Source organism: Aspergillus ibericus (assembly GCF_003184845.1).
Source record: "Aspergillus ibericus CBS 121593 unplaced genomic scaffold BO80scaffold_16, whole genome shotgun sequence".
In the NCBI taxonomy this organism is placed as follows: Eukaryota; Fungi; Ascomycota; class Eurotiomycetes; order Eurotiales; family Aspergillaceae; genus Aspergillus; species Aspergillus ibericus.
In genome coordinates, this window is record NW_020292114.1 from 183589 (window position 1) to 208922 (window position 25334).

Here is a 25334-nt window from a genome sequence, read left to right on the forward strand (position 1 = left end):
CCACTCGGTGGAGTGACGGCCCTTTCGGCCGGACTGGATTATCATTCATTCTCTTAGTCTTAGTCTCTTATCACTTCCGCCGCGCCTCTTCCAAGGATCCGGCATAGTTTATTCGACCTGAACTCTCCATCGAACCACACCATCCATGCCATCGTGGCCGGAGATCTCCTGGAATTCACGCAAAACATCTATTCCTTGTCCAGTAGACGGCTCCCTATCATCCCGCAAGCATTCATCGAAGGATGGCGTGGCAGTTGGGTGGTGACACTGGCTTTGTCTCCATCTCGCAGCATGACATCACGCTCTGCCCTCCTCCATGACGTACGGCCACCGCTGGGTTCCAGACTCGCGTTCGTGAAACACCTATTTATACTCACCCCCTCAGCAGCCTATGTAAACACTTTGTCTCTCATCGACTACCAGTATTTCCTTCGTTCATTTTCATCATTTACTATTCCACGTGATCTCTATCTTCGCCTACTGCTGTGACTGTCATCATGGCGACTACCGATATCGCTACGCGGGAGCTTCGGAAGCCCATCACAGTGGCTGAGTACCTGTTCCGCCGTCTGCACGAGGTTGGCGTTCGCTCAGTGCACGGTGTTCCGGGTGAGTCCTCCTCCGCGGCTGTCATATGGGCGATTTTGCTAATCTTCGCGGGCGATTCCAGGTGACTACAACCTTGCCGCATTGGACTATCTGCCCAAGTGTGGTCTCCACTGGGTGGGAAACTGCAATGAACTCAATGCCGGTATGCTGGATCTGATCCCACCGTCCTTGTTACACACACTAGGGTCACGGTTGACAGGCATGACTAACGTGGACAAAATGCAGGCTATGCCGCTGACGGATACGCCCGAGTTAATGGAATCGGCGCTCTGATTACTACCTTTGGTGTAGGCGAGCTTTCGGCGCTCAATGCCGTTGCTGGATCATACTCCGAGTTTGTACCGATCGTCCACATCGTTGGTCAACCCGGCACCAAATCTCAAAAGGATGGCATGCTGCTTCACCACACCTTGGGAAATGGGGATTTCGATGTCTTTGCGAAGATGAGCGCAGGCATTTCCTGCACCCTTGGACGTCTGAATGAGACGCTGGAGGCGGCGACCCTCATCGACAACGCCATCCGTGAATGTTGGATTCGCAGTCGGCCCGTCTATATCAGTCTCCCCACGGACATGATCGCGAAGCAGATTGAGGGTGATCGACTCGATAAACCGCTGGATATCTCCTTGCCCCAGAATGACCCCGAAAAGGAAGATTACGTGGTGGACGTTGTCCTGAAGTATTTGCATGCGGCAAAGAAACCGGTGATTCTGGTGGATGCTTGTGCCATCCGTCACCGGGTTCTTGATGAGGTTCATGACTTGATGGAAGCATCCGGATTGCCTACTTTCGTGGCCCCGATGGGCAAGGGAGCAGTGGATGAGACTCGCCCAAACTACGGAGGTGTGTATGCCGGAACGGGATCGAATGCGGGCGTTCGCGAACAAGTCGAGTCTTCCGACCTTATCCTGAGCATCGGTGCCATCAAGTCGGATTTCAACACCAGCGGGTTCTCCTATCATATTGGACAGCTAAACACCATCGATTTCCATAGCACTTTCGTCCGCGTGCGATACTCCGAATACCCCGACATCAACATGAAAGGAGTCCTGCGCAAGGTCATCCAGAAGATGGGCGCCGTCAATGCCGCCCCAGTTCCGCATCTCTCAAATACGATCCCCGAGGCCGAGCAGTCTTCAGGTAACCTAGAAATTACGCACGACTGGCTTTGGCCCAGCGTTGGCCAGTGGCTAAAGGAAAATGACATTGTCATCACCGAAACGGGTACGGCAAACTTTGGCATCTGGGAGACTCGGTTCCCGGCGAATGTGACAGCCATCAGCCAGGTCCTTTGGGGTAGCATCGGCTACTCCGTTGGAGCTTGCCAGGGTGCCGCACTGGCGGCGAAGGAGCTGGGTAACCGCCGGACTGTTCTCTTCGTTGGTGACGGAAGCCTCCAGCTTACAGTGCAGGAGTTGAGCACCATGATCAGAAATAATCTCAACCCTATTATGTAAGTGTGATTAACGTTGTTGCTATGCGATGGCACTGACAAAAACAAGCTTCGTGATCTGCAATAACGGATATACCATTGAGCGATACATCCATGGATGGGACGAAGAGTATAACGACATCCAGCCGTGGGACATCAAAGGCCTCCCCACCGTCTTCGGAGCCCAGGACAAGTACAAGGGATATAAGGTGACTACGAGGGACGAGCTGAGGCAGCTGTTTGCAAACGAAGAGTTCGCCTCGGCGCCATTCTTGCAGGTATGTTCCTTACCCTGTCATTTCCATAGCGTCTAGAAAGTGCTGACCCGGACGACTCAGTTGGTGGAGCTTCACATGCCGCGTGATGATGCTCCGGCCGCGTTAAAAATCACGGCTGAAGCAGCGGCCACCAGAAACAAGTAATGGAGGTTGGTCTGGAAAGGAGGCAGTTTCCCCCTCTTCTTGTCATCTTTCTCATTTCACTTTACCTGTCACTCCTGGAGAGAAACAGACCCCACTCTGGCCAAGTAGTCTGGATGCAGAAGACGAACTGTAATGATCTAAAATAATAATGTTGTTTACGCTCACGTGCCCCGGTAGTGGTTCGAGCCTGGCTGGGCGTTGTAGGGTTATCTGTCTAGGGCCTAGTGCTTATCATCCCTCCGAATGCCAAGGCAATTGTAGCGGCACTAATTACCACCCTGGTCAATAGAGAGTTTGAGACATTTTGGAAAGAAAGGGGAGCGATGGACAGCTGTGCTTACGACTGACCTGTCTATGTACTATCTCGGACCGAAAGAAAAGGGGGCAGGAGGGGTCGGAGGTTTCGATAGGGCTGAGTGCTTCCAACGGTGGCAAACCCGATCCGGTGAGGGAGACGAAGGGAAAATGGGGGGGGTGGTTGACTGTCAGAGCCACCGTGGGATGTTTGGTCGACGACTAGACGGGTTCGCAACCCCACCCACCGGGCACCAGAAGCCTATGAGAACCGGCGATGAGGGCGGAAGAGCCGAGAGCAGAGGGAAAAAAAGGGACCGACTGACTTCGGCTGCTTATCGGCGCACCACGTGATCGACGGGACGCTAGGCGCTAAGGCGGCCAGCGCATCAAAGCTCCTCTGGACTTCCCTGGGCGGGCCTCGACACACTGGCGACAGGTTACTTTACTTACTTACCCCATGATTTTTGCCGACCTGCGAGCAGGCCTTTGTCCCTCGTTGATGAAAAGATAATTAATCTATGCGGTGGGCTGCTAATTTACCGCCGCCTGCGACTAATCTCCTGCGTGGTCTATCTAACCCACCGCAATTTTGTTAATGGTATGTCTTAGCTTCCCGTCGAGCCTTCCGCGGCATCATTTCCCATTCCCCCCCTCCTCCCCCTTCGATTAGCGACGCCTACTATCAGGGGTTGATTGCCGCAATCTGCCAGGAGATTTAGCTGATTGAAAGGACCCAGCGATCTTAAAGATATTCACCTCCCCTCCGAAGAACGCCCAACTCGCTTCTTCGCCCCTGCCCGCGTCTGCAGCTTGACTGCGTGTGATCGATCCCTCTTCCTCCAGCCTCCCGTGCATTCCCCGACCAGGTGGAAAGCTGATGGCCGCCCTTTGCTCGCTCCGCTCCCGCTTACGTACTGTCGCCCGCCCCGATCTGGAGGCTATCTGCGCCTGATTGACGGGCATTGCGAATCGTCCATTGCTCCTGATCCTTCTCTCCCCTTGGCCACAGTACCAGTGCTCCTCGGCGCCGTACGACCGGAGCGACAAGGTGTCCATCACGTAAAGCTGGGTTCCCAGCACGAACAATGCAGAATTTCTTTGGGTTCTAAGCTTCCATGGTGTATCTTTCCCCACTTCAGGGACGTGTTTGATAGCGCAACCCCGTGAAGTATAGGAGGGCAGAATCCTATTGGGCTCTCAGAGATACTGTCTGCGTGTTAAGCTCATACCCACCTCCTTGCATCAATCCATTGGAGACGTCGCAGACATCGCCACCATGGACGGACAACGGCCGCAGCAGTACATACCAGTTCCCCCGCCTTCGTCGGCGACACAATCCTCTCAATCGCACATAATCCCCTTACCACCACCGCCGCCGCGTTACCCTCCAACTCAATCCCAGGGCGTCATGCTCCCCCCTCCCCCTGGACCGCCTCCAGGGACGGCGTATGGTGCCTCTAAACTCACCAACCCTCAGCTGCAACACCAAAATACACTGGGCTGGCAGCAACAGAGCTGGGCAAGGCAAGCACTGTCTCAGGGATATCTTCCACCCCCTCCGCCTCCTCCCATGGTACCTGCGAATCAATCCCCGTATGGGCGCCCTGCGGCTCTCTCAATACCCTCGGCTGAAACGCGGCCGTCTGCGACTTATGTTCCTCAAGCTGGCACCTTTGGACCGGGTGTGGGGATACCGCCATTCGATGTACATTCCACTCCCACGTACGAAAGCCTGGGAACAATGCAGTCCAGCGACAGACAGCGAATGCCTTCCACTCAAGCCTATGAATATGCCGGCACGGACTCTTCTACATATAAGCGAGACTCTAATCATCCCCCTACGCCTTCAACTCGCAATCTCCCTTCCTCGTTAGCCGTCAACGATGGTACCCATGACATGGGGCCCACCGGCTTTTCCGCCGTGACCGCGCAGAATCCGGTCCAACAAATGCCAACCCAATCTGCGGAACTCACAAAGTCAGCCAGTCATCGTCATAATAACAGCACACTGCTCGGCGGCATGCTACCGAATGAGGCCGCAATTCAGTGGCCCCTCGATCGTGTACTGCTCTGGCTTGGGAACAACGGGTTTTCCAAAGACTGGCAAGAGACCTTCAGGGCCTTGGAGATCGAGGGGGCGGATTTTCTCGAGCTGGGACATGGGTCGAATGGTCGACCCAATCTGGGCAAGATGCACAACGTTGTCTATCCCCAGCTTGCTAAAGAATGCGAATCAAGTGGCACGGGGTGGGATCAGGCCCGTGAGCGAGAAGAGGGAAAACGCATGCGCCGGCTAATCAAGCAGATCCATGATGACGGCAGCTACGATGCCGAGATCTCCATCCAGAAGCGACGCGACTCCCACCCCAACAGCGCCCCCGATCCTGGATCCGAGGCTTCACCGAAACCGACTTATGAGCCCCGATCCGCTGGCCCTGGCTCAGGAAACGTTGCAAACAGCCCTAACCTCAAGGCGCCTCAGCCTGCTTATGGCCAAAGACAGAGCGTGCAGATGCGTTCCTTCACCACGCCCATACCTACAACTCAAGATTATCCGTCTTCCGAGCTCGCTACAGGCGATGCGAATACGATGTGGGCACGATCCGAATATTCGCGAGCTGTGTTATCTAGTATTGGCGACCACCACAGGCAAAGCCCTTCGATATCCAGTGATGGCGGGACTTTTCAGATTCCCATCCGACCGTACGAAGACAGCCCGAAGAGCGGGAGCCCAGCTATGCAACATGCTACCCTCGCACAGACTGGACCTTCGTCATCTACAGGAGATCTGGGCGTCAAATCCGAACATTCGCGCGGCAACAGTTCTGATTCAACAACGGGGCGGCGGTACTATGAGTCAATCAGGCAAGAGAACGGGGTTCGCCCTTCGCCGCAGGAATTTAACCGCCATTCCGGGGGAGAAACTCCGTCCTCATACCCAAAGGACCACCGCAATGGGCTTCTGGGATTTTTCAAAAAACGATCCAAGAATGGCGATTCCAACCACCCGTCTCCGGAGGAGCAGTTCCTGGAATCTCCCACAAGCCCGGTGAACATGCGTCAGAACCCTCATTTGCCTTACTCTAAGCCCAACTTCAGTGCCAGTGATATGTCATTGGGCGAGCGTCCGTCATCTTCGTCAATGTCGGACCACGAACGGCTGGCGTTGCGGGGCAAGCCAATGCAGAAGAGCAAGAAGTGGACATTCGTGACTCTGGACGGATGGAACTATCGCTTGGTTGACATAACGGAGATGGACTCCGTGGAGACACTGCGATCTGCCATATGCCAAAGCCTTGGGATTGCCGATTGGACTGGCGCGCAAATCTTTTTGACGGAGCCTGGTCAGACCGAATACGACGAGCCTTTGAGTGACACCAGCCTGGCACTTTGTCGGAGAACAAAGTCAGACACAACTGGCTCACTGAAACTTTTCGTCCGGGGCTCGCACATGCAACTAGGTGCAAACAGCTCTGCCCACTTTGGTCTGGGGGTTTCGTTTCCAGACAAAAGCACGGCCTCCCCGACATCTGCGCATCATCTTCACAGGAAGCCGCTGGACGATGACGCACTCCACAGGATCGCACCTCACAATCCAGCCAAGCCCACGTCTCCTCAGGTTTCTTCACGACAACAACTCAAGGCGCCTACTGCTAAGCTAACCCCACAACCAACAATCACCGCGTCTCCCATTGATGGTGTGCCGGAAGTAGGGCTACCTACTGACGCGGAAAAGGCAGACTTGTTGGCTCGTCACGAGGAACATATGCGTGAGGTAGAGCGTAAGCAAAGGGCCTACCGCATCTCAAAGGTCCCTCCCATGCCACAGCCAAGAAAGGACGCGTACGGCGAAACTGGCTACCGGCGTGAGGGCGTCATTGATTTCGATGTGCCCCGTACTTCTCCTTACGAAGACAAGAAATCGGAAACGCTTGTGCCACTTCGGAAACCTCCCACAGCACCTCATGAGTCCAGCACGCTCACCAAAGTTAATTCCCTGCGAAAGAAAGACGTCGACCGTCCCCGCATCCAAACTACAGCCCAAACCCATGGCCTCGGGGCAGTGCTAGCTAGCGTTGGTAGAATGACCAGCGCCATTGGAACCCCGTCGCCATCAGTGCCGACCCCAACAGCCACGACCAGTCAAGAGCTGAGAGGGCCGTCCCAATCACCTGCCGAGCAGGACAACCAAACCACCCCGACGGTTCACTCCAGCCAGTCTCCAGCACAACCTTCGTCCACAACCCCTGATGAGCCGAGACCGACTATACAGTCTCGCAAGTCCTTCGGGCCCGAGTTTGATTTCGAAGAGACTAAGGTCTCCTTCCAAGGTTCACCGGTGCCTCAGGAGGAGTCTGATGACGACTCCGATGATGGTCTTTTTGCTATTCCTTTGGCAAATACCAAGACCCCAGTCAAAGAAAATGCGCCCGTGGCCATTTCGCCGGAATCCCAAAGGCGAGCCGGGAAACCGTCTCTCACGTTAAATACTGAAAATCGGCTACGGAAAGGACTATCCGTCAGTTTCAGGTCCCCTAGTGCTACCCGCGAAACGTTCGCCAGCTCGAGCGGGGAGTCAAGCAACAGAAATGCATCCTTCTCTGATCTGAGCGCTTCACCAGAGGAAGAGAGGCCGCCTCGTCGGGATTCCTTTGCCCAAGGCGATCTCTGGGCGAGCAGACCCCCGGTTGAGGGCGTCATCGACCACCTCGACGACTTCTTCCCGGATATCGATCTTGACACGCCTTACCTAGACGGGCAGGGCATGTCGCCTCCCTCATCACCGGCCTCGAAGGTTGCGGCCGAGAGCGATAAAATTCACAAGGAAAAGCCCGATGGCCTACCATACACTACCAGCACCCCCACACAACATCCACCTGCCCCGGCTGACAATGCTCCCAGCGCTAGCGAGCCACCTGTGAAGCCCCAGGATCCAGGTGTCGTCGCTCGCCGGAACGTCAGTCGCTCTGGGGGCGGACTCACCCGGATGAAGTCTATTCGAGAAGTTGCAAAGGGCGCCAACCAAGCCAGTAGGAATCGGAGCGTCACGTCGTCTACTGGCAATCAACGGTCGGGTGATATTTTGCGCCGTAAGAGCACCAAGATGTTCGGCGCGAAGATCATGCAAATCAGTCCGAAGCGTGGCAGTCGACTCAGCCAGCTTGATCCTATCCCTCAGAATCCTGTGCCTGCAGGAAATCTGCCCCAAAGACAGCCCACTTTCCGCATCATTCGTGGTCAGCTTATCGGCAAAGGAACTTATGGCCGAGTGTACCTGGGCATGAACGCGGACAATGGTGAGGTCCTGGCTGTGAAGCAAGTGGAGGTCAATCCACGAATTGCGGGTACCGACAAGGATCGCATCAAAGAGATGGTCGCCGCTATGGACCAAGAAATCGACACGATGCAACATCTCGAGCATTCGAACATCGTACAGTATCTGGGTTGTGAACGAGGAGAACTCTCCATCTCAATCTATCTCGAGTATATCTCTGGTGGTTCCATCGGTAGCTGTCTTCGCAAGCATGGCAAGTTTGAGGAAAGCGTCGTGAAATCCCTCACCCACCAGACCCTGAGTGGACTGGCATATCTTCACAACCAGGGAATCCTTCATCGTGACCTAAAGGCCGACAACATTCTCTTGGATCTGGACGGGACGTGCAAGATCTCCGACTTTGGAATCTCGAAGAAGACGGACAACATCTACGGAAACGATTCCACCAATTCCATGCAAGGGTCGGTGTTTTGGATGGCACCGGAGGTCATCCAATCCCAAGGACAAGGCTACAGCGCCAAGGTCGACATCTGGTCCCTTGGCTGCGTGGTGTTGGAGATGTTTGCTGGTCGTCGACCATGGAGCAAGGAAGAGGCCATTGGGGCTATCTTCAAGCTCGGCAGTCTGAGTCAGGCGCCTCCAATTCCCGATGATGTTTCCATGAACATCACACCAGCAGCGCTCGCCTTTATGTACGACTGCTTCACAGTGTATGTGCCTCGGATTGCTTTCCTTTGATTTAAAACTTCTCCAGACTAACATACCGCAGGGATTCGCGCGACCGCCCAACTGCCGAGACCCTCCTGACCCATCCCTTCTGCGAACCCGACCCGAAGTATAACTTCTTGGATACCGAGCTTTACGCCAAGATCCGCCACGTCCTCTAAGCCCAGCCCAATGTTCAGTAATATATTCACAAAGCGTCTCAATTCCAGCGTTTCGACTATGCATTTTGTTTCCTCCCTGCATCATACCCAACTCAGCAGCGTTTCGTTCGGTGTGCATAGTATATTTAACGATGATCGGTTGGTGACCTTATTTGAATATGACAACTCTGGATATTCTTAATCTCTGCATCTCGCGTCACTCGAGACCTCACGGTCCCTCTCTCCTCCTCAATACTTTGTATATACATTGGAAACCGTAGATTTTATACACCGTTAAAAAAAAGAAGGCGACGGAGAGGAAGAAGAAAGGATCAAGGACTTCCCCTCCGACTCACACTCCTACTTGTCGCATCATCATCTTCATCATCCCCACCACCACCACCATCCTGCCCAGACCCCAAAAACCCAACGCGAAAGATCCCCTCACACCACTCCGCAAACGTATCCACATCCCACACCGTATCCTCCCTCCCCTTCCCCTTCGTACTCACCGGATTCCCCTTCCTCCTCTCCGACGAGGTATATTTCTCAAAGAAATCCTCATAGATCTGAATAACCCGATCCTGAACCGCACCGACCAACGTCTCCCGCATGCGCCCATCATCCAAATACTCCGACAACACTTTCCGTAGATTCGGAACCTCCTTTTCAATATTCCGACACGTCGAGTGGATAAGTTCTCCGCGTTGGAGGGACCGGGCGTCGATGAAGGCGGGCAGGGAGGTAGTCATTTTCGAGGCGAAGGCGTTGATGAAGTCGTTGATGACGGTGCGGAGACGTCCGTCGAGTTCCACTTTGGCGTCGAGCATGTTCTCGACGACGCGGGGGAGGAGGCCGTGGCCGACGAGACGCATGAGGTTGCGGGGGTTGAAGAGACCGCCGCGTTCGCGCAGTTCCCAGAAGGTGTTGGTCACGCCGGAGAAGTCGAAGGTGATTTCCGGGGCGACGTATTCGATGTCGAAGGCGACGATTTGTTGTTTGAGGATGAGGAGGTGGCTCATGAGGAAGAGTTGGGCGTCGGTCGGGGTGGCTTTGCTGGTGAGGAGGGTGCTGGCGTGGTGGAGGGAGGTGTTGGTTTGGTGGACGATTTGGTGGGCGAGGTCGTCGAAGACGGTTGACTGGGTGGTGGTTAGTGGGGGTGGTTTGGGGAGGGGAGGGAGGGGAGATGTACGTTTACGAGGCGGTAGATTCGGCTGAGGAGCCAGATGGCTTTGCGGAGGGTGGGATACCATCCGGTTAGAGCGTTCGGGGACTCGAGGTCCCATTTGGAGTCTTGCTCCAGGGATGTGTCGCCATCCTGGGTTGGTTTCGTTGGTTTGGGCAGGTTCACCAGGGTATCTGCGGAGGCGACTTTGCGGCCGCTGATCTGGCCCTCCGTGACGGATATCGAGAGTTGTTTGTTTCGCGCCGGATAGTCCAGGTCTTCCGGCCGAGGCTTGTAGCGCTCGATCTCGTCGCGAAGAAAAGCCTGCGCGCGGAAGACAAGGCGGGTTTGGACGTCTTCGAGTGCGGGCTGGATCAGCGTCGGGAAGTCGAGTTGGTTGGCGTCTACTTGCTCGATCTCTTCGTCTTGGTCGAGCAAGTATCGGGTTTGCAGGAGAGTGCAGAGTTGGCATAGCTTGACAATCTTGTCTTCGTGGATAATCCGAGGTCTGAGGTGATCGTAAAGAGGTTCACAGATCGTTTCCAAGAAATCATACAGTCCGCCGTGACCATGGAACCATTCGCCCCATAGTTCGAACTCGTCTAGACAGACGCCGCGGATGTAGCTGATACTCGCGCGGGCAAAGGACACGAGATCCTGTGATGATGTCGGAGATTGCGCGATGTCGTAGAGGTTTTTGCGCACTAATGGGATAATCAGTTTACCGCGCGTGGCTGCATAGTTGGCATGAAGCTCGTTGAGCAAGCTTTGGTATTCGGCTTCTGTGCCCTGATCTGGGTCCAATGGAGGAACCGCTCTTTTCTGAATCTCGAGCCCGATCTGTTTCAGTTCCGGCGCGCCAACTCTGAACTTGGCGTAGAGCAAGGTAGACATCGTGGTGTCGTTGAGCTGCTTGTCTGCGATTTTCTTCGAAGCATCGGCGTATACATCTCGGAGGGAGGAAACAAAGTGTGTTCGAATAAGAGTGAGGGCGCGCGTCATGAGCAATCGGTACCGGGAGCGGTATACACCGGCCTCTTTTTGATCAGGCTGCAGAAACAAATTGGTTAGCAAGAGTGTACTAAAGATGCGAGCCATCCTCACATGTGTCTCCATGTAGTCCAAGCATTCATCAAGCCGTCGCAGCATATCCGAGAACTCCTTCCCACGAACCGTGTTTCCCGCACCTGGGGCATTGAGTCTCCTCGACGCAGGATCCAGGAAATCATAGTATTGAAGGTTTTCCTGGATATCCGCTGCCAAATCCGAATCATGCTTCTGTGCCGAGAGTAGTCCTTCGCATTGTTTCTGGAAATTGGATGTCTGCGACTCCACGGCGCGGAAGTCGTTCGATAGGCTGGTCAGAAGGTTCAGCGTCGACGAAGTATCGGACAATAGCGAATCCAGATGAGATTTGGACATTTCAAGCTCCTGGAGGCAAGCTCTAATAGCAATGGATGTCAGCATCGGCCAGGGGCTTCTCGGGGTGACCGCAGATGTCGCCGCTTACTGGTACTCATCATAGCTGGCTTCCAGCAAGCTCTCCTCTACTTCGTTATACCATTGCGCAAACTCCAGCTCATTGCGAATATCGTTAATCGAATCTAAGCTATCCGGGATCGTCTCGAGCTCGGTGGCCTCCTTGATCTTCAGTTCCAGAGCCGGGCCCGACGGGGCAGTCTGGCGTCGACTTCGCTGTCCTGCAGCTTGTTGGCGCATGGTGAAAGAATAACCAACGAAGATAAAACGTGGACGACTGCCCCTGTACCAAGGCCTCTCGACAACAACAAGTCAAACGATCCCAATACAGCCCCGGACGCAACGCGCAGGAGCGAGAGGGAAGGCGATGCCTCCGCCGTGGCTTCAATGCGCTATTCTGCCGCCGCCTTCCGCTCCCGCGACTTGACGCAACATTCCAGCTGATCTTTTGCCTTTTCTTATGGATCGAACCAGATCAGTGACGAAATTAAGCAAAGAAGCATCAAGTCATTGAAGGATTCGGCATGAAACTTTGTTGAGGATCTCCAACCATCATGTGGACACATCGAGGGCGGCAATCGGTGACGACCGTCGTCACCACCTCTTCACGTCGCCTTGCCAGAAGCAACCGGTCTATCGCCACGCCGTGGCGGAGATCTTATGCCAGCAGTAACAAAGGATCGGAGCCGTCGACCAACGCGCACTGGATCCGGAACTCCCTGGGCGTGGCAGGTGCAGGTACTGCTGCCGTTCTGATTTACGAATATGCTACTTCCCACCAAAACCAGATTGAGAGTGCATCGGAGAAGGTCAAAGACCTCTCCAAGTCGGCTGAAGAGCTGAGCTTGCAGTACGTGCAGCATAAAAGAAGCGTTAAGAGCCCTGGAGTGTATGTCTGGGGCACGAATGCCTATCGTGTGGTTGATCCGAACTCCAAGGAATCGGTTGTGAAGACTCCCCGAAAATTCGCCTATTTTGAAGGCCAGGTGCTGAGGGATCTTAAGCTCGGAGAGAAATCTGGGGCGGCCATTACTGGGAATGGCGACCTGGTGCAATGGGGCAAAGGCTACTCGGAGACTGAATTCAAACCCGCAAAGACCCTCACTGGCAAGAATCTGACTTCGCTGTGCATGTCGAACGACCGGATCCTTGCATTGTCCTCCGACGGCAACATCTACTCCCTGCCCATTGCCAAAGAGGACCAACTGACTGGCCGCAAGCTCAAGGAAGGATCTTGGGTGCCTTTCTGGTCAGGGACGGCTGGCGTCAGCTATCGCGTGCTCCAGCCCAGCTTGAAGTTGGGTGAGCGCATCACAGCTCTCAGCGGCGGGCTAGACCATGCCCTCCTCTTAACCAGCTCCGGTCGGGTTTTCTCCGTTGCTTCTTCTACCGAGAACTATCCTTCCTTCGGGCAACTGGGTGTTCCGGGCTTGACCTGGGCTACTCGGCCTAACGGACCAGTGGACACCCTCCACGAGGTCACGGCGCTGAAGGGCTCGAAAATCGTCCAGATTGCTGCGGGTGACTATCACTCGCTCGCGTTGGACAAAGACGGCAACGTGTTTGCCTTTGGCGATAATTCCTTTGGACAATTAGCCAAGGAATTCAACCCGGCCTCGCCGTTTTGCGATACTCCCACTCTGGTGCCGATCCGGAACCTCTACCGGGGTCCCTGGTTGGCCAAGGCCACTCGGGTTGCGGCTGGAGGTGCCAACAGCTTCTTCACCGTGGATGCGCAGCGCATTGCCGGCTCCAATGAGAACCCCGCCACCATGCGTGACCTGGGCCGCATTACAGCCGATACATGGGCTTGCGGCCGGGGCATCTGGGGTGCCCTCGGTACCGGAAAATGGATCCATGTGCAGGACTCTCTGGCCAAGGTGAAGGCATTGAGTGGTCTGTCTGAATACGACGAGAAAACCAAGAGCCTCTTGCCCATTCGTATCCATGACATCTCGGTTGGCACGACACACGTCTCGGCGGTCATGGACAACAAGACGCATGTAGACGCGGCTCCCACGACCTCCTTGGATGACACCAACGATTGGGGATATGACGCGCTCTGGTGGGGAGGCAACGAGCACTTCCAACTGGGCACAGGCAAACGCAGCAACCTGTCAAAGCCAAACTACATTCACGCCCCTCCAGAGGGCAAAGGCGCCGAGGATCAGCAGGAAGCGCGACTTCAGATCATGCCCCGGCACAAGGCCAAGGCCGACGGTCGCACCGTGAGTATGGAACAGCGCGTCGAGTGTGGGCGACATATCTCTGCCATCTACTCTGCCGTATAGTTGTCTTCTTGTCCTTTCTTCCATGTATGATGAACACTATGTATATTAGCCATATTTTCTGGGGCGTGTCCGCGGGGGTTTGGGGGGTTCGAAAAGTCTCAATCTAGGGCTGTAATATTATTGACCGATTCTCTGCCGGACCCTCCGCCGATGCGAGGGAAGAAGTACCGACCGATAGATACTCCGTAGTGGCCATGACTGCAATCCGATCGATCACAGTTCGGACTTCCCCGCCAGACACACCACATGCAATAATACATAGTAGTAGTAGTTGGTGTAGGGGCTTTGGGAGCCCATGATGTCGATTACCCGGAAAATGTCATCATCCCCAGTGGATCCCTCTCCCCCAACGGTTCCGCTCGCAGCTCGACGGCCACAATGGAATGGCTTTCGAGGGGCCATGAGCCAATTTCTTCAAAGTTCCCTATCCCTCTGAAGTCACCGTCGGTTCTCCGTGTGCAGTTCCTTGATTGGGAGCATCTTAAGATTTGATACATCCCGTGCTCTCTCTCGCGCCGTCTCTTCGCTTCCCCGCATCCATGGCTGCTTCCCCGCCGTCCAGTCGCGCAGATGAAGTACAAAATGTGAGTCATGTTCCTCATGCTTCAGGTCTGCGCACATTGAGGAAGTTATCCTCTTTGTTTGTGCAGCTGGAGCGTGTTCATCTTCGATTAGAACGACCCTGACCGCATTGACTCCGGAACCAGCTTCTGAACGCCGTCGAAGACCTTCTGATTCCGTTCATCCGAAGCGCCGACGAGGATCCTCTCGGCCAAAAATCGCTGCCAAACGGCACCAATGGAGTCCACAAGTCGCCAGGCACGGCGCTCGTCGACCATAAGAAACCGGAAGAGCTGCAGAAGCTCCTCCAATTAGCCCTCCCCGAGCAAGGCACCGGCCAGGAGGGCCTGGTCGAGGTGCTGCGCAAGGTTCTGCAGTACTCGGTCAACACATGGCACCAGGGCTTCCTCGACAAGCTTTATGCCTCAACCAACGCCCCCGGCGTGGCGTCCGAGCTGATCCTGGCCGCCCTCAACACCAACGTCCATGTCTACCAGGTCTCCCCCGCCCTGACCATCATCGAGAAACACACCGGAAAGCAACTCGCCTCCCTCTTCGGCCTCAATGGCGCCCGCGCCGGAGGCATCTCCGTCCAGGGTGGCTCCGCCTCCAACACCACCTCCATCGTCATCGCGCGCAATAACCTTTACCCCAGCACGAAGAAGGACGGCAATGGCAACTACCGCTTCGTCCTCTTCACCAGCGCCCATGGCCACTACAGCATCGAGAAGGCCGCCCAAATGCTCGGCCTCGGAAGCTCCTCCGTCTGGGCCGTCCCCGTCGACAAACAAGGCCGCATGATCGCCTCCCAGCTGGAGGCCCTCGTCCAGAAGGCCCTCGCCGAGGACCGAACCCCCTTCTACGTCAACGCCACCGCCGGCACCACCGTCATGGGCTCCTTCGACCCCTTCCACGACATCGCCGCCATCTGCAAGAAATACAACCTCTGGTTCCATGTCGACGGCTCCTGGGGCGGCTCCTTCATCTTCTCCGCCCAGCAGCGCTCCAAGCTCTCCGGCGCCGAGAAAGCCGACAGCATCGCCATCAACCCGCACAAGATGCTCGGCGTCCCCGTCACCTGCTCCTTCCTACTCGCCGCCGACCTCCGTCGATTCCACCTCGCCAACACCCTCCCCGCCGGCTACCTCTTCCACAACGCCGACACCGACCCGGACACCCTCAACGGCGAGACCGAACTCGAAGTCGACTCCCCAGAAGTCTGGGACCTCGCCGACCTCACCCTCCAATGCGGCCGCCGCGCCGACTCCCTCAAGCTCTTCCTCGGCTGGACCTACTACGGCACGGCCGGCTACGAGCGTCAAATCGACACCGCCTGCTCCGTCGCCGCCCACCTCGCCACCCTAATCTCAGAGAACCCGAACTTCATCCTCGTGAGCGAGAACCCGCCCCCCTGTCTCCAAGTCTGCTTCTACTACGCGCCCAGCCGCACATTCGTGCACCCGCGGGGCCTCGTCTCCGACGAATCCAAGCGCGCCAAAGCCAACAGCAAGATCACCGAGCAGGTGACACATGCCATCGTCCGCAAGGGGTTCATGGTGGATTTTGCCCCACCCAGTGGAGACGAGGACGCCGTCGGGAACGGGAAGTTCTTCCGTTGCGTGGTCAATGTCCAGACCACGAAAGAGACCGTCGAAGCCCTGGTGCGGGCTATTGAGGAGGTCGGGCCCGAGATTGTTGACCGATTGAAGGCGGAGAGTGTCACTGAGGTTCCGACTCGGCGACTAGGCGAGAGGGGTCATGGGCCGGTTGTGCATCATCCGTGAGGAGATCATATCAGGAAGCAAAAAGAAAGGAAGGAGGATAGAATGTATATGTACGATTTTGGGATATATTGCTGATTACTAGATTGGATGGATGGGTGTTTATCAGGATAACAGGGCGGGAAATAGCTCGATCATCTATAGACGGAGGTCTTATGTATATTATATAACGGAAGCCGAGCGAGGCCAAAAGAAATACTAGTATTGTTGGGCTAGAATCAGAATCAATGGATATCTCATGCTGCTTGCTACCAGGAATTAATAATCATCCCTCTCCCTCCCTCCGTATATACGTCGCACCATCGCCACCGTCGGTATGTGTTCCCGTTAAGATACTAGGGGTAATGACACCGGAGACAACTAACCGAACTAAGCTGCCTAGTTACCAATCTCAGCTCGTCTTTCAAGCACACTCCTTGCTTCCGCCTCCGTCAAGGTCTCGATCCCCAGCTCAGCGAGCACCACGCGAGCGCTCTCGTTGTCTTTGAACAGTCGTTTTTCGACTTCCCATAGGCCTGGACGTGACTCTCCCTCTTCCGCTGTCTTATCTTCGGCTTCGGCGTCGGCTTCAGTTTCAGTTGTGGTGGTGGTGTCTAATCCGAGGAGGATGAGACCCTCGGACAGCTTTCTCATGACTCGCATGGAACCGCCGGTTTGACCGGCTGCTCCGAGGGCGGTATCGACCACGTTGCAGAGGTGTTCGACGTCGCTGATGAATTGGGATGCTCCGGCTGCGGAGAAGGTGTTCCGGGTTAGGATGTTGCCCCAGAGGTAGGTCTGGATGGCGAGGAGGACTTGACGGATGATGCGGCGCAAGGGGGAGATGCCCAGTGCATTAGAAAGGAAGGAGATTTCGGCGGAGAGCGTACGCATGGCGGGGGAGAGATCGGAGGTTGGGGGGAGGGGGGCGACGGGGGTCGTTGCGGAGATCGTGGCCCAGGTGGACACGCGGGAGAAGGGTTTCAAGGCGGAGCGCACGTTGGAGGTGAGGGTTGAGGTGATGATGGATTCGGAGCGGAGTCGGAGACGACGATAGGCGGAGGCGGTTTCGTCGAAGAGGGCGCCCTCGGATGCGGTGCCTGGGCTGTTGCTGGGGTTGACGGCCTGGGAGGTGCGGGATGCGACGTCGGCGACGGACATGGTGCCTGCCACGTTCTTGCCGCCATCCTTGTTCTCTCGGACGCGTTCTTGGAGCTCGGTCCAGAGTTCCACGAAGAAAACTTCGTTGCTCCAGTCCTCCATCTTCTTCTCGAGGTACTCTGCGCTGCCGAAGACACGGGAGAGTCGTTCCAAGCCGGCGACGCCTTCGATGCTGGATGCATCTGCGCCTTGCACGGTGCGTCCGATAGTCGAGGTCATGGCGAGGTAGGCCTCGAGTGCGGAGTGCAGGCGTTCGTGGAACTGGTCGAAGATGGTGATCTGGATGTCGATGAGGAAGCGCAGCTTCTGGCTGAAGGATGACAGTGGCTGGTAGCGCTCCGTGATGGTTTCGAGCAGATCATTCACCCGGATTGCAGCCTTGGTAGGCTTGGTTGAAGAGAGATCGACGCCATCATAGTCGATGTGGCCACTATCCGGGGTGTCTATAATCTCTTTATAGCGGGCCAGGGCGAAATCCTTCTCGACCTGGAGCCAGCGATCAAACCAGCCTTGTTTGGTCAGGACATCCCAAGTCATTCCCCTCCAGTCCTCGTTGGAATATGGGTCGGGGAGGTAGTTCCACGACTCGCGGACTTCGCTGTCGAAGTTCATCAATTCGTGCATGAAGTGACTGAGCAGCTGCGGATGGGTTGAAATTTGAGGCAGAAACGTGGTGATCTTGTGTTTCAGCACGGGCAGAAGCGCCGTGATGTAAGCATGGGAGGCATTGTAGAAATTCCATTCCAGGTCCGTGCCGACGTTCTGCGCCTCTTGGTCGAAGATGGGTTGCAGGGACGAGGCGAAGAATCCGCCGAAGTTGTTGATCAGATCCATCACATGGGCCAGGAAATATTCGGGCTGCATGGGTCAGACTGGGCTCTATTACTGCAATCGACGTACGTACCTTGTCCAGCCTATTTGTCGGCTTGTCTCCGCTGAAATGGTACTTGAAACGAAGCTCGAGAGGATGCACCATTACTTCCAATGGCAGCAGGACCGGAGGCTCAACTCCAGAGGCATGACCTTGAAGCTCTCTATAGCTGACTGGTTACACCTGAGTATTAATGTGGATCTGATAGGCACGTACGGTTTCTGCAGGTCCAGAAGCAATGCCACATTCTCCTTCCACTGCGCCTGTAAATCGTCCGGAAAGTGTAGATCCTTCGATGGCCACTTCATTTTCTCCATCGTTTCCTGCAGTCGTCGGGTGAAGTCTGTCTTCATGTGCTCTCTAAGGGCCGAGGCCAGCTTTCCCACGTAGTCGACCAAGTGAGGGGCCGCTCCTTCTGCTGCCGGCTGAGCTTCTGTGAGGGATCGGGCAACCTTGCGCAGACGGGTATATGATTGAATTGCGATTCGGGGCTGATCTTTGATGTTGTCCAAGGCCTCCTTGCTGTATCCGATCTCAGCGACCGCCACCTTTGAAGGCATAAAAAAGTAATCCCATACCTCAACCCTTCCGCCTCCTTCAGCAAGGTCATGTAACTCCTGGAAATTTCAAGCCTCCGCAGCTTTTCGATACTGGCTTCGAACCGTTTCGCCGCTTCATCGCTGGAATCCGACCCCGTGAGAGCTTTCAGACGCCGGTCAATATCCGCTTGCTGCTCGCCGAATGCTTCGGCTCGCTTTCGGGTGGCATCGGTGTGGTCGTTGGAGGCTTTCGTAGCACTGGATAGCGCTTCTTGTGCTTCTGCTAACTATAGTATCAGATCGTCAGCGAGAGTCTTCAAGATTAACGTGAAATCTGCCCAATAGGGAAGACCGCGGTACCTGCTTGCGTTGCAGCTCATGCTGGGCCCGGAGACTCGACAGCAACGAGTCGAGACTGTCCAAGTCGGCCGAAACCTGCAGTTTGTCATTAAGATAATCCTCGACCCGGGTCCTCTCGTGCGACGACAGGGCAGATGCCGGGGTCGCCATTGTGGTTGGGCTGGCGGGGAAGAAGCACGGCGAGACGGGCGAGGTGTCGCGAACTCCGCCTCGGGCGATTCACTTGTCTTCCGCATTCCGCCTCCACTGCAGCAACGTCACTCCCGCCTCCAACTCCGGCACCATGGAGCACGCGGGGTGGATGTTGCGAGTAATAGCCATCAATCCACCTTCCAGATGATTTTTGATCCAGTCCCGCCATGTCAAGTCCGGCAAAAAAGCGCAAGAGAGATGATCCGGGGTCTGCCTCGCAGCGCACCCGGACCATAGCGTCATTCTTCCAGGGCCAGGCGGGCAAGCAGGCCGAGAAGACGCAACAACTAACCCAGCCTGGATCTGAAGTTCATACCGAACAGACTCTGTCAGATGAGGCGCTGGCTCGTAAGCTGCAGGCCGAATGGGATAAAGAAGATGTGCTTCCAACCTCGCAGGCCGATACGCCCAGCGATGAGCCTTCGTTGCCACTAGTGAGTCCTGGCGACAACGATCGGGAACCGACCACTGTGCAGAAGAAAGGCGTCCTCTCGCTACAGTCGTCTACAGGCACGGAGGATACTGTCTCTCTTGCAGTCCCTTTCGATCAGAGTCCTATCACATTCAATGCCACCAAATATGCGCACGAGTTGCAGGGGCACTGGGCTTCGGAAGGTGGCGACGCCTCGTACGCCCTCCTTACTAGGGCATTTTTGCTTGCCAACGCCACGACGAGTCGCATCAAGATTGTTGATACGTTGGTCAACCTCCTCCGCGTGTTGATTGAAGCCGACCCGTCCAGCGTGCTTCCCGCAGTATGGCTGGCGACCAGCTCGATATCCCCTCCCTACGACGAATCGGAGCTAGGCCTTGGTGGGTCCTCGATATCGAAGGCGCTTAAGAAGGTATACGGATTAAACAGTCAAGGCTTGAAATCACTGTACGATAAGCACGGTGATGCCGGCGATGTGGCGTTCGAGGCGAAAAAGAGACAGTCTTTCACCTTGATGAAGCCGAGACCGCTCCGGATAAAGGGGGTTTATCAGTCACTGAAAAAGATAGCTATGAGTAAAGGAGGGGGAAGTCAGGAGACAAAGCAGAGGATCGTCGAGAAACTGCTGCAAGATGCTCGCGGGGCGGAAGAAAGTCGATACATTGTGAGAACTCTGGTACAAAATCTCCGCATCGGCGCTGTCAAAACCACGATGCTCATTGCGCTTGCAAGGGCATTTCTGTACTCCAGATCTGAAGGGGCGGGGTTTTCGATTTACTCACAGGAGGAAATGGCGCGGTTGAAAAAAGACGAGCTAGCTGAAATCTATACCCGTGCAGAGGAGATTGTGAAGGCTTCCTATGCCAGGCATCCAAACTACGACGATCTCGTTCCCTGTCTGCTAGAAATCGGGGTCTCAGACGAACTTCTTGTCCGCTGTGGTCTGCAGTTGCATATTCCGTTAAGACCCATGCTAGGCAGCATCACGCGGGACCTGTCAGACATGCTGACGAAGTTGCAAGGGCGCGATTTCAGCTGTGAATACAAGTATGACGGTCAGCGCGCGCAGGTGCATTGCGATGTGCAAGGCAAAGTATCGATCTTCTCCCGTCACCTGGAGAATATGACCGAGAAATACCCAGACCTCGTGTCTCTAGTCCCCCAGATCAGGGGAGAAGGCGTGTCGAGCTTCATCTTGGAAGGGGAGGTGGTCGCTGTGGATCAAGAAAGTGGTGAACTGCAGGCCTTCCAAATCCTGACCAACCGTGCGAAAAAGAACGTTGATATCGGGGCGATCAAAGTCAGCGTCTGTCTCTTTGCATTCGACCTGATGTATCTCAACGGACAGCCACTGCTAGACCGATCATTCCGCGAGCGGCGAGAGCTGCTCCGGAGCCTTTTCGTGGAGATTCCCAGACGGTTTACGTGGGTGAAGAGCCTGGACGCCACGTCTGCCGACTCTGAGGCGGTGCTAGAGTTTTTCAAGGGTGCCACCGACACGAAATGTGAAGGCATCATGGTCAAAGTGCTTGACAATATGCCCAAGCCGGATATTGAAGATAACGGAACACCAACCATTGATACCGACGGGGTACCAGATCCGCCGTCCAAGACAGACGAAAAGCCCGAGTCAAGGAATTCCAAAGGCAGTCGCCGAAAGGCACTGCTCTCCACCTACGAGCCCGACAAACGGCTTGATTCCTGGCTCAAGGTCAAGAAGGATTATAGCGCGTCATCCGAGACCCTCGACCTGATTCCCGTAGCCGGATGGCACGGTCAAGGCCGCAAGGCCAAATGGTGGTCGCCGATCCTCCTCGCTGTTCGCAATCCCGAGACAGGAAGTTTAGAAGCCGTAACGAAGTGCATGTCCGGCTTCACTGATAAGTTCTACCAAGCCAACAAGGACAAATACGCCGAGGGGACGCCCAACATCATCTCCCGTCCTAGCTATGTCGAATACTACGGGGAGCCAGACGTGTGGTTCGAGCCGCAAGAAGTCTGGGAAATGGCATTTGCCGACATCACACTTAGTCCCACGTACACGGCGGCCATCGGCTTGGTGAGCGATGAACGAGGGCTGAGTCTACGATTTCCCCGGTTTCTCAAAGTCCGAGAGGACAAATCGATCGACGAGGCGACCACATCTGATTACCTGGCTTTGCTTTGGCGAAAGCAGTCCGAACGGACCAAGCAGGAAGCCGAGCAACCCGCTGACATAGTGGAAGAATAAACGTTGATAAAAGTTGGATATATTTAAAGCCATTGGAAACATATTATATTAAATACTCATCTACACAACCCTTGATGAATCTATTCTATTTTATCCATCTGCCAACCAACCCCCCAAACACAAAAAGTCCCAAATCCCACCATGACCCTAGTATGTACTCCATCCCCATAATCGAACAATCGAAACCCCAAAGAACAAACCACCCCCATCACGTGCCCCTTCCCCTCCCGATCCGATCTCAGCCTAAACCCAAAACCGTAAATTCCCCGATCAGCCGAATCCCTCACTAACCCGAAATCAGTCTAGCCCGAACGCGAAATGACCACGAATTAAAGTTTCCTGGACGCGTTCGGTCGCGTCATCTTATTTTTTTTTTTTCGTGGCTGAGACTGTTGATTTCCCTCTTGTACTTTGGGGCCCTGGGAGTTGAGTGGCTTTTGACTTTATGGAAAGAAGTACGGAGTACTTATTGATGCTTGCTAATGGGAGGGGTCGAATTGGATCAAATCATTCATGATGCAGGTACGCTAGACTATACGTATCCATCTGACACTCACCGCGAGTATGTTTGGCCCGTTTACTGAGACACGAGCTATACCTACTCTAGATGATCTCATTACCCCTCCAAGCCATGGGAAAAGCTTATTTCAACAATACTACTGACTACTTAGTACTCATGGGGCAGATAAGACATTAACTCGATATAGATAGGTACTATGGACTAGTAGTTCATGGTTCAAGTTCTAGGTATGCGTATCATAGTATTTATCAGTTAGTGGTATCTACCCTGCTTGGGGCGTGATTACGTGATCCTTGGGATGTATTGACAAGGAGAAGGTTTATTTCTGGGTTTGACTTTTTTTTTACTTATTTCTTTTTTAGTTGAGGCTGAGAGGTTCCAACGAGAGGTTGAGGAATGTGGATGGGCTGTTTGGACGGTAAGAATCTTACTCTTGCTATGGTAGAGTTTGTTCTGTCGAGGATATCTTGTCAGGGCCTGGTGTTGAGATCAAGTAGTGTAAGAAATGGGATGGGTTCAAGTGAATCCTACACGAGACAATTGTCTCTGCAAGGCATGTCGTAAGTGTAGACGTCATGGAGGGTAGATGGTCTTGGTGATCCGGTTGTCGATCTGGATACTCCGTACTCCGTACACGGGTTCATTATCTAAGCTACAGATCGCGGCCGAATATTCTTGACACATCAAAGTGGATACGAATTAATACATCTTTGCTTCATTGGTCCTTGGCAATAAGAATCAGACTATACTCAGACATCCGTCGTACAGGTTACTCATTCGTGGTGCCGAACAAGAATCAGCAGTAGAGGGGCAAAGAAGTCAAATATTAGCCGAATAGTGGGTCACACGATGTTTGCACACAAAGGAAACGTTTCCAAAAGTCTTCTGGAACACAGGGCAGTAGCAAGGGTATGTGGTATGGACAGTGACGTGTATATTATTTTAAAACACCGGTCACAGGGCGTGACCGTACAACACAAGAAAATCGGATAGACAACTGGATACAGCGGCGGGGTATGAGGATGGGTGGAAATCAAGATATGGGCACATAACAGTCATTAAGAGTCATCAACAATGGGAGGGGAATGCATAAACAAGAAGGGAAGCATCTGTACATCCAGTTTATTTGCGGTTTTCGGGTCGTAGCTCTTCGCCGAGTTGGAGGACCATGGCAGGCCCTTTTCCGCGGTTCCTGGGACTATCCGTGCTCGGGGGCAGCAGGCCGTCGAGGTTGGATCTCTTCCGCTCCCTGTTGGCAAGGGGCGTTTTCGAGGGGCCTCCAGGCGTGCGACCGCCCCAGGGGGGCTGGGCAGGGCTGGGGGTCACATTCACGAAATCGGCAAAGTTGAACTGCTGGTTGGGAGTGCCGAAATTAGGAAAGACGCCGCCGCCGCCAGGGGTCGGGGTCAGCGAAGGCAAAGCGGCATGCTGGCTCGGGGGTGTAGAAGGAGGGAAGTCCCGACCCTGGGGCTTGGCTGGAGTCGGGGAATTGGCCAGGTACAAAAGCAGATCTGCCCCGTCGGCATGCCGCAATGTGCGGTCGTTCCGGGACGGACGGGCGTGCTTGGGAGGAGGCGTGCGAGGAGGGGAGGAACCCGACAAAGAGCTGATATGCTGAAAGCTGTGGACGGGAAGGTCGGGGTCGTTATCGTCTTCGGAGTGTGGAGGGTACGCTGGAGAGGAATATTCGGGGATCTCTGCCATGAACGGGAGGGGGAGGTGCCGGTGCATGTGCTGCCGGCTGAAGCCCGGGGACGATTCAGGCAGGTGATGTGAAGTCTTCCATGAAACCCGGGGGGCTTTGACCGTCCGGTCTGTGATCGAGTCGGACCGCAGACGCTTTCGGCTGGCAGACAGCATCGGTTGCATTGCCTTGGAATCGAAGGTTGCTGCATGTCTGTTCCGGGACGACCTGGGTAGTTCTTTCGAATAGGACGAGTTTGGCAAGGGAGGCGGCGTCAATGGAGTCTCGCTCCGGCTGTGAGAGATGTCCGACGAGGAATCCGAAGGCCGGTCGCTCTCCAAGCAGACATGTATCCCGCCATTGTGGTTGGGCCCGAGGGCATGTAGACGGCCGTTCTGGTACTTGACTTTGGCGAGGCCCAAGCGATCCTGGAGGCTGAGGGACACCTGATCGTGAAGAAACCCATTCAATTAGACTTTGCTTGACAGACAGGGAGAGGGGGGGAAATTTTCAGACCACGCCGACAATGCGAAGCGAGAAAAGATCACATACCTGGGCAATGTCAATTTTGCGGATGGTCCGCTCCGAGGTTGACGGTTGCGTAAGAGCCATTGCTCGGTGGTATCGACGATAGGCTTATTCACCCAGTAGAAGAGAATTGACGGTGGGCATCGACCGACGAAAGGTGAGGAGATGAGAGGCGGGCCCTGCCAAAGGAAGGACTGGAGATCGAGTCACGGAGTCGTCTCGTCAGGTCGGTTGGAGCAAGGGAGGGGGACGATAGGTTGAGGAGACTGGGGAGGAGATGAGGAGATTGGCACGGGCAATCAATCCAATTGGCGAACTGGTGTAAGTAGTCGGGTGGTTAGTGGAAGTGGAATAGTGGAATAGTGGAATAGCGGTTCGTGGTTAGTGGTCAGTGAGGTTAGTTTGGGCTCGGGTCAGCAAAGAGAAGGGGAGGCCACGGCCTAAAGCAGCCACCAACTCTGGGGAAATCCCTTCTTTAGCGCCCACCACGGAAGCGGTATGGACGATGGACGAGAGATGATGGAGAAGGGGATGCCTGGGTAACCAACCCGCCCGGAAAGGAGTCAAAGAACGCGGGAATGCGGAACAACAAGTGATGGTGGACAAAGGGAGGTCGTTCTTCTCTCCCGGTCGCCGTCAATAGCAGCCGATTCCTTACG

General features: G+C 54.9%; 8 protein-coding genes across 8 annotated transcripts; 5 read left to right on the forward strand and 3 right to left on the reverse strand.

Annotated features, from left to right (window-relative positions):
- Positions 1-82: 82 nt before the first annotated feature.
- Positions 83-2612, forward strand: BO80DRAFT_424479 (alpha-keto acid decarboxylase family protein). The gene is made up of 5 exons (XM_025719298.1): positions 83-609; positions 671-751; positions 835-2062; positions 2112-2319; positions 2380-2612. Exons 1-5 carry the CDS (start codon positions 498-500, stop codon positions 2461-2463), a joined length of 1713 nt encoding a protein of 570 aa, XP_025575975.1. The 5' UTR covers positions 83-497; the 3' UTR covers positions 2464-2612.
- Positions 2613-3926: 1314 nt separating this feature from the next.
- bck1 (putative MAP kinase kinase kinase (Bck1)) lies at positions 3927-9078 on the forward strand. The gene is made up of 2 exons (XM_025724579.1): positions 3927-8745; positions 8805-9078. The coding sequence occupies exons 1-2, from the start codon at positions 4037-4039 to the stop codon at positions 8920-8922; spliced, it is 4827 nt and encodes a 1608-aa protein (XP_025575976.1). The 5' UTR covers positions 3927-4036; the 3' UTR covers positions 8923-9078.
- A 58-nt stretch (positions 9079-9136) lies between these two features.
- BO80DRAFT_53531 (Golgi transport complex subunit COG3) lies at positions 9137-11942 on the reverse strand. The gene is made up of 4 exons (XM_025724580.1): positions 11577-11942; positions 11171-11510; positions 10094-11116; positions 9137-10040 (listed from the first exon to the last, which is right to left on the reverse strand). Exons 1-4 carry the CDS (start codon positions 11783-11785, stop codon positions 9234-9236), a joined length of 2379 nt encoding a protein of 792 aa, XP_025575977.1. The 5' UTR covers positions 11786-11942; the 3' UTR covers positions 9137-9233.
- Positions 11943-12011: 69 nt separating this feature from the next.
- On the forward strand, positions 12012-14061 carry BO80DRAFT_424482 (mitochondrial protein Fmp25). The gene has a single exon (XM_025719299.1). The coding sequence runs from the start codon at positions 12100-12102 to the stop codon at positions 13834-13836; it is 1737 nt and encodes a 578-aa protein (XP_025575978.1). The 5' UTR covers positions 12012-12099; the 3' UTR covers positions 13837-14061.
- Positions 14062-14221: 160 nt separating this feature from the next.
- On the forward strand, positions 14222-16181 carry BO80DRAFT_405390 (pyridoxal phosphate-dependent decarboxylase family protein; the record flags this gene model as incomplete). Its single annotated transcript, XM_025717715.1, has 2 exons — positions 14222-14420; positions 14544-16181. The coding sequence occupies exons 1-2, from the start codon at positions 14376-14378 to the stop codon at positions 16179-16181; spliced, it is 1683 nt and encodes a 560-aa protein (XP_025575979.1). The 5' UTR covers positions 14222-14375.
- Positions 16182-16351: 170 nt separating this feature from the next.
- On the reverse strand, positions 16352-19356 carry BO80DRAFT_464203 (RINT-1 family protein). The gene is made up of 5 exons (XM_025722637.1): positions 19089-19356; positions 18768-19015; positions 18406-18711; positions 18223-18352; positions 16352-18176 (listed from the first exon to the last, which is right to left on the reverse strand). Exons 1-5 carry the CDS (start codon positions 19236-19238, stop codon positions 16557-16559), a joined length of 2454 nt encoding a protein of 817 aa, XP_025575980.1. The 5' UTR covers positions 19239-19356; the 3' UTR covers positions 16352-16556.
- Positions 19345-22026, forward strand: BO80DRAFT_424485 (putative DNA ligase I). The gene has a single exon (XM_025719300.1). It carries the CDS (start codon positions 19448-19450, stop codon positions 21941-21943), a length of 2496 nt encoding a protein of 831 aa, XP_025575981.1. The 5' UTR covers positions 19345-19447; the 3' UTR covers positions 21944-22026.
- A 1401-nt stretch (positions 22027-23427) lies between these two features.
- BO80DRAFT_53587 (uncharacterized protein) lies at positions 23428-25156 on the reverse strand. The gene is made up of 2 exons (XM_025724581.1): positions 24700-25156; positions 23428-24593 (listed from the first exon to the last, which is right to left on the reverse strand). Exons 1-2 carry the CDS (start codon positions 24757-24759, stop codon positions 23586-23588), a joined length of 1068 nt encoding a protein of 355 aa, XP_025575982.1. The 5' UTR covers positions 24760-25156; the 3' UTR covers positions 23428-23585.
- Positions 25157-25334: the final 178 nt, after the last annotated feature.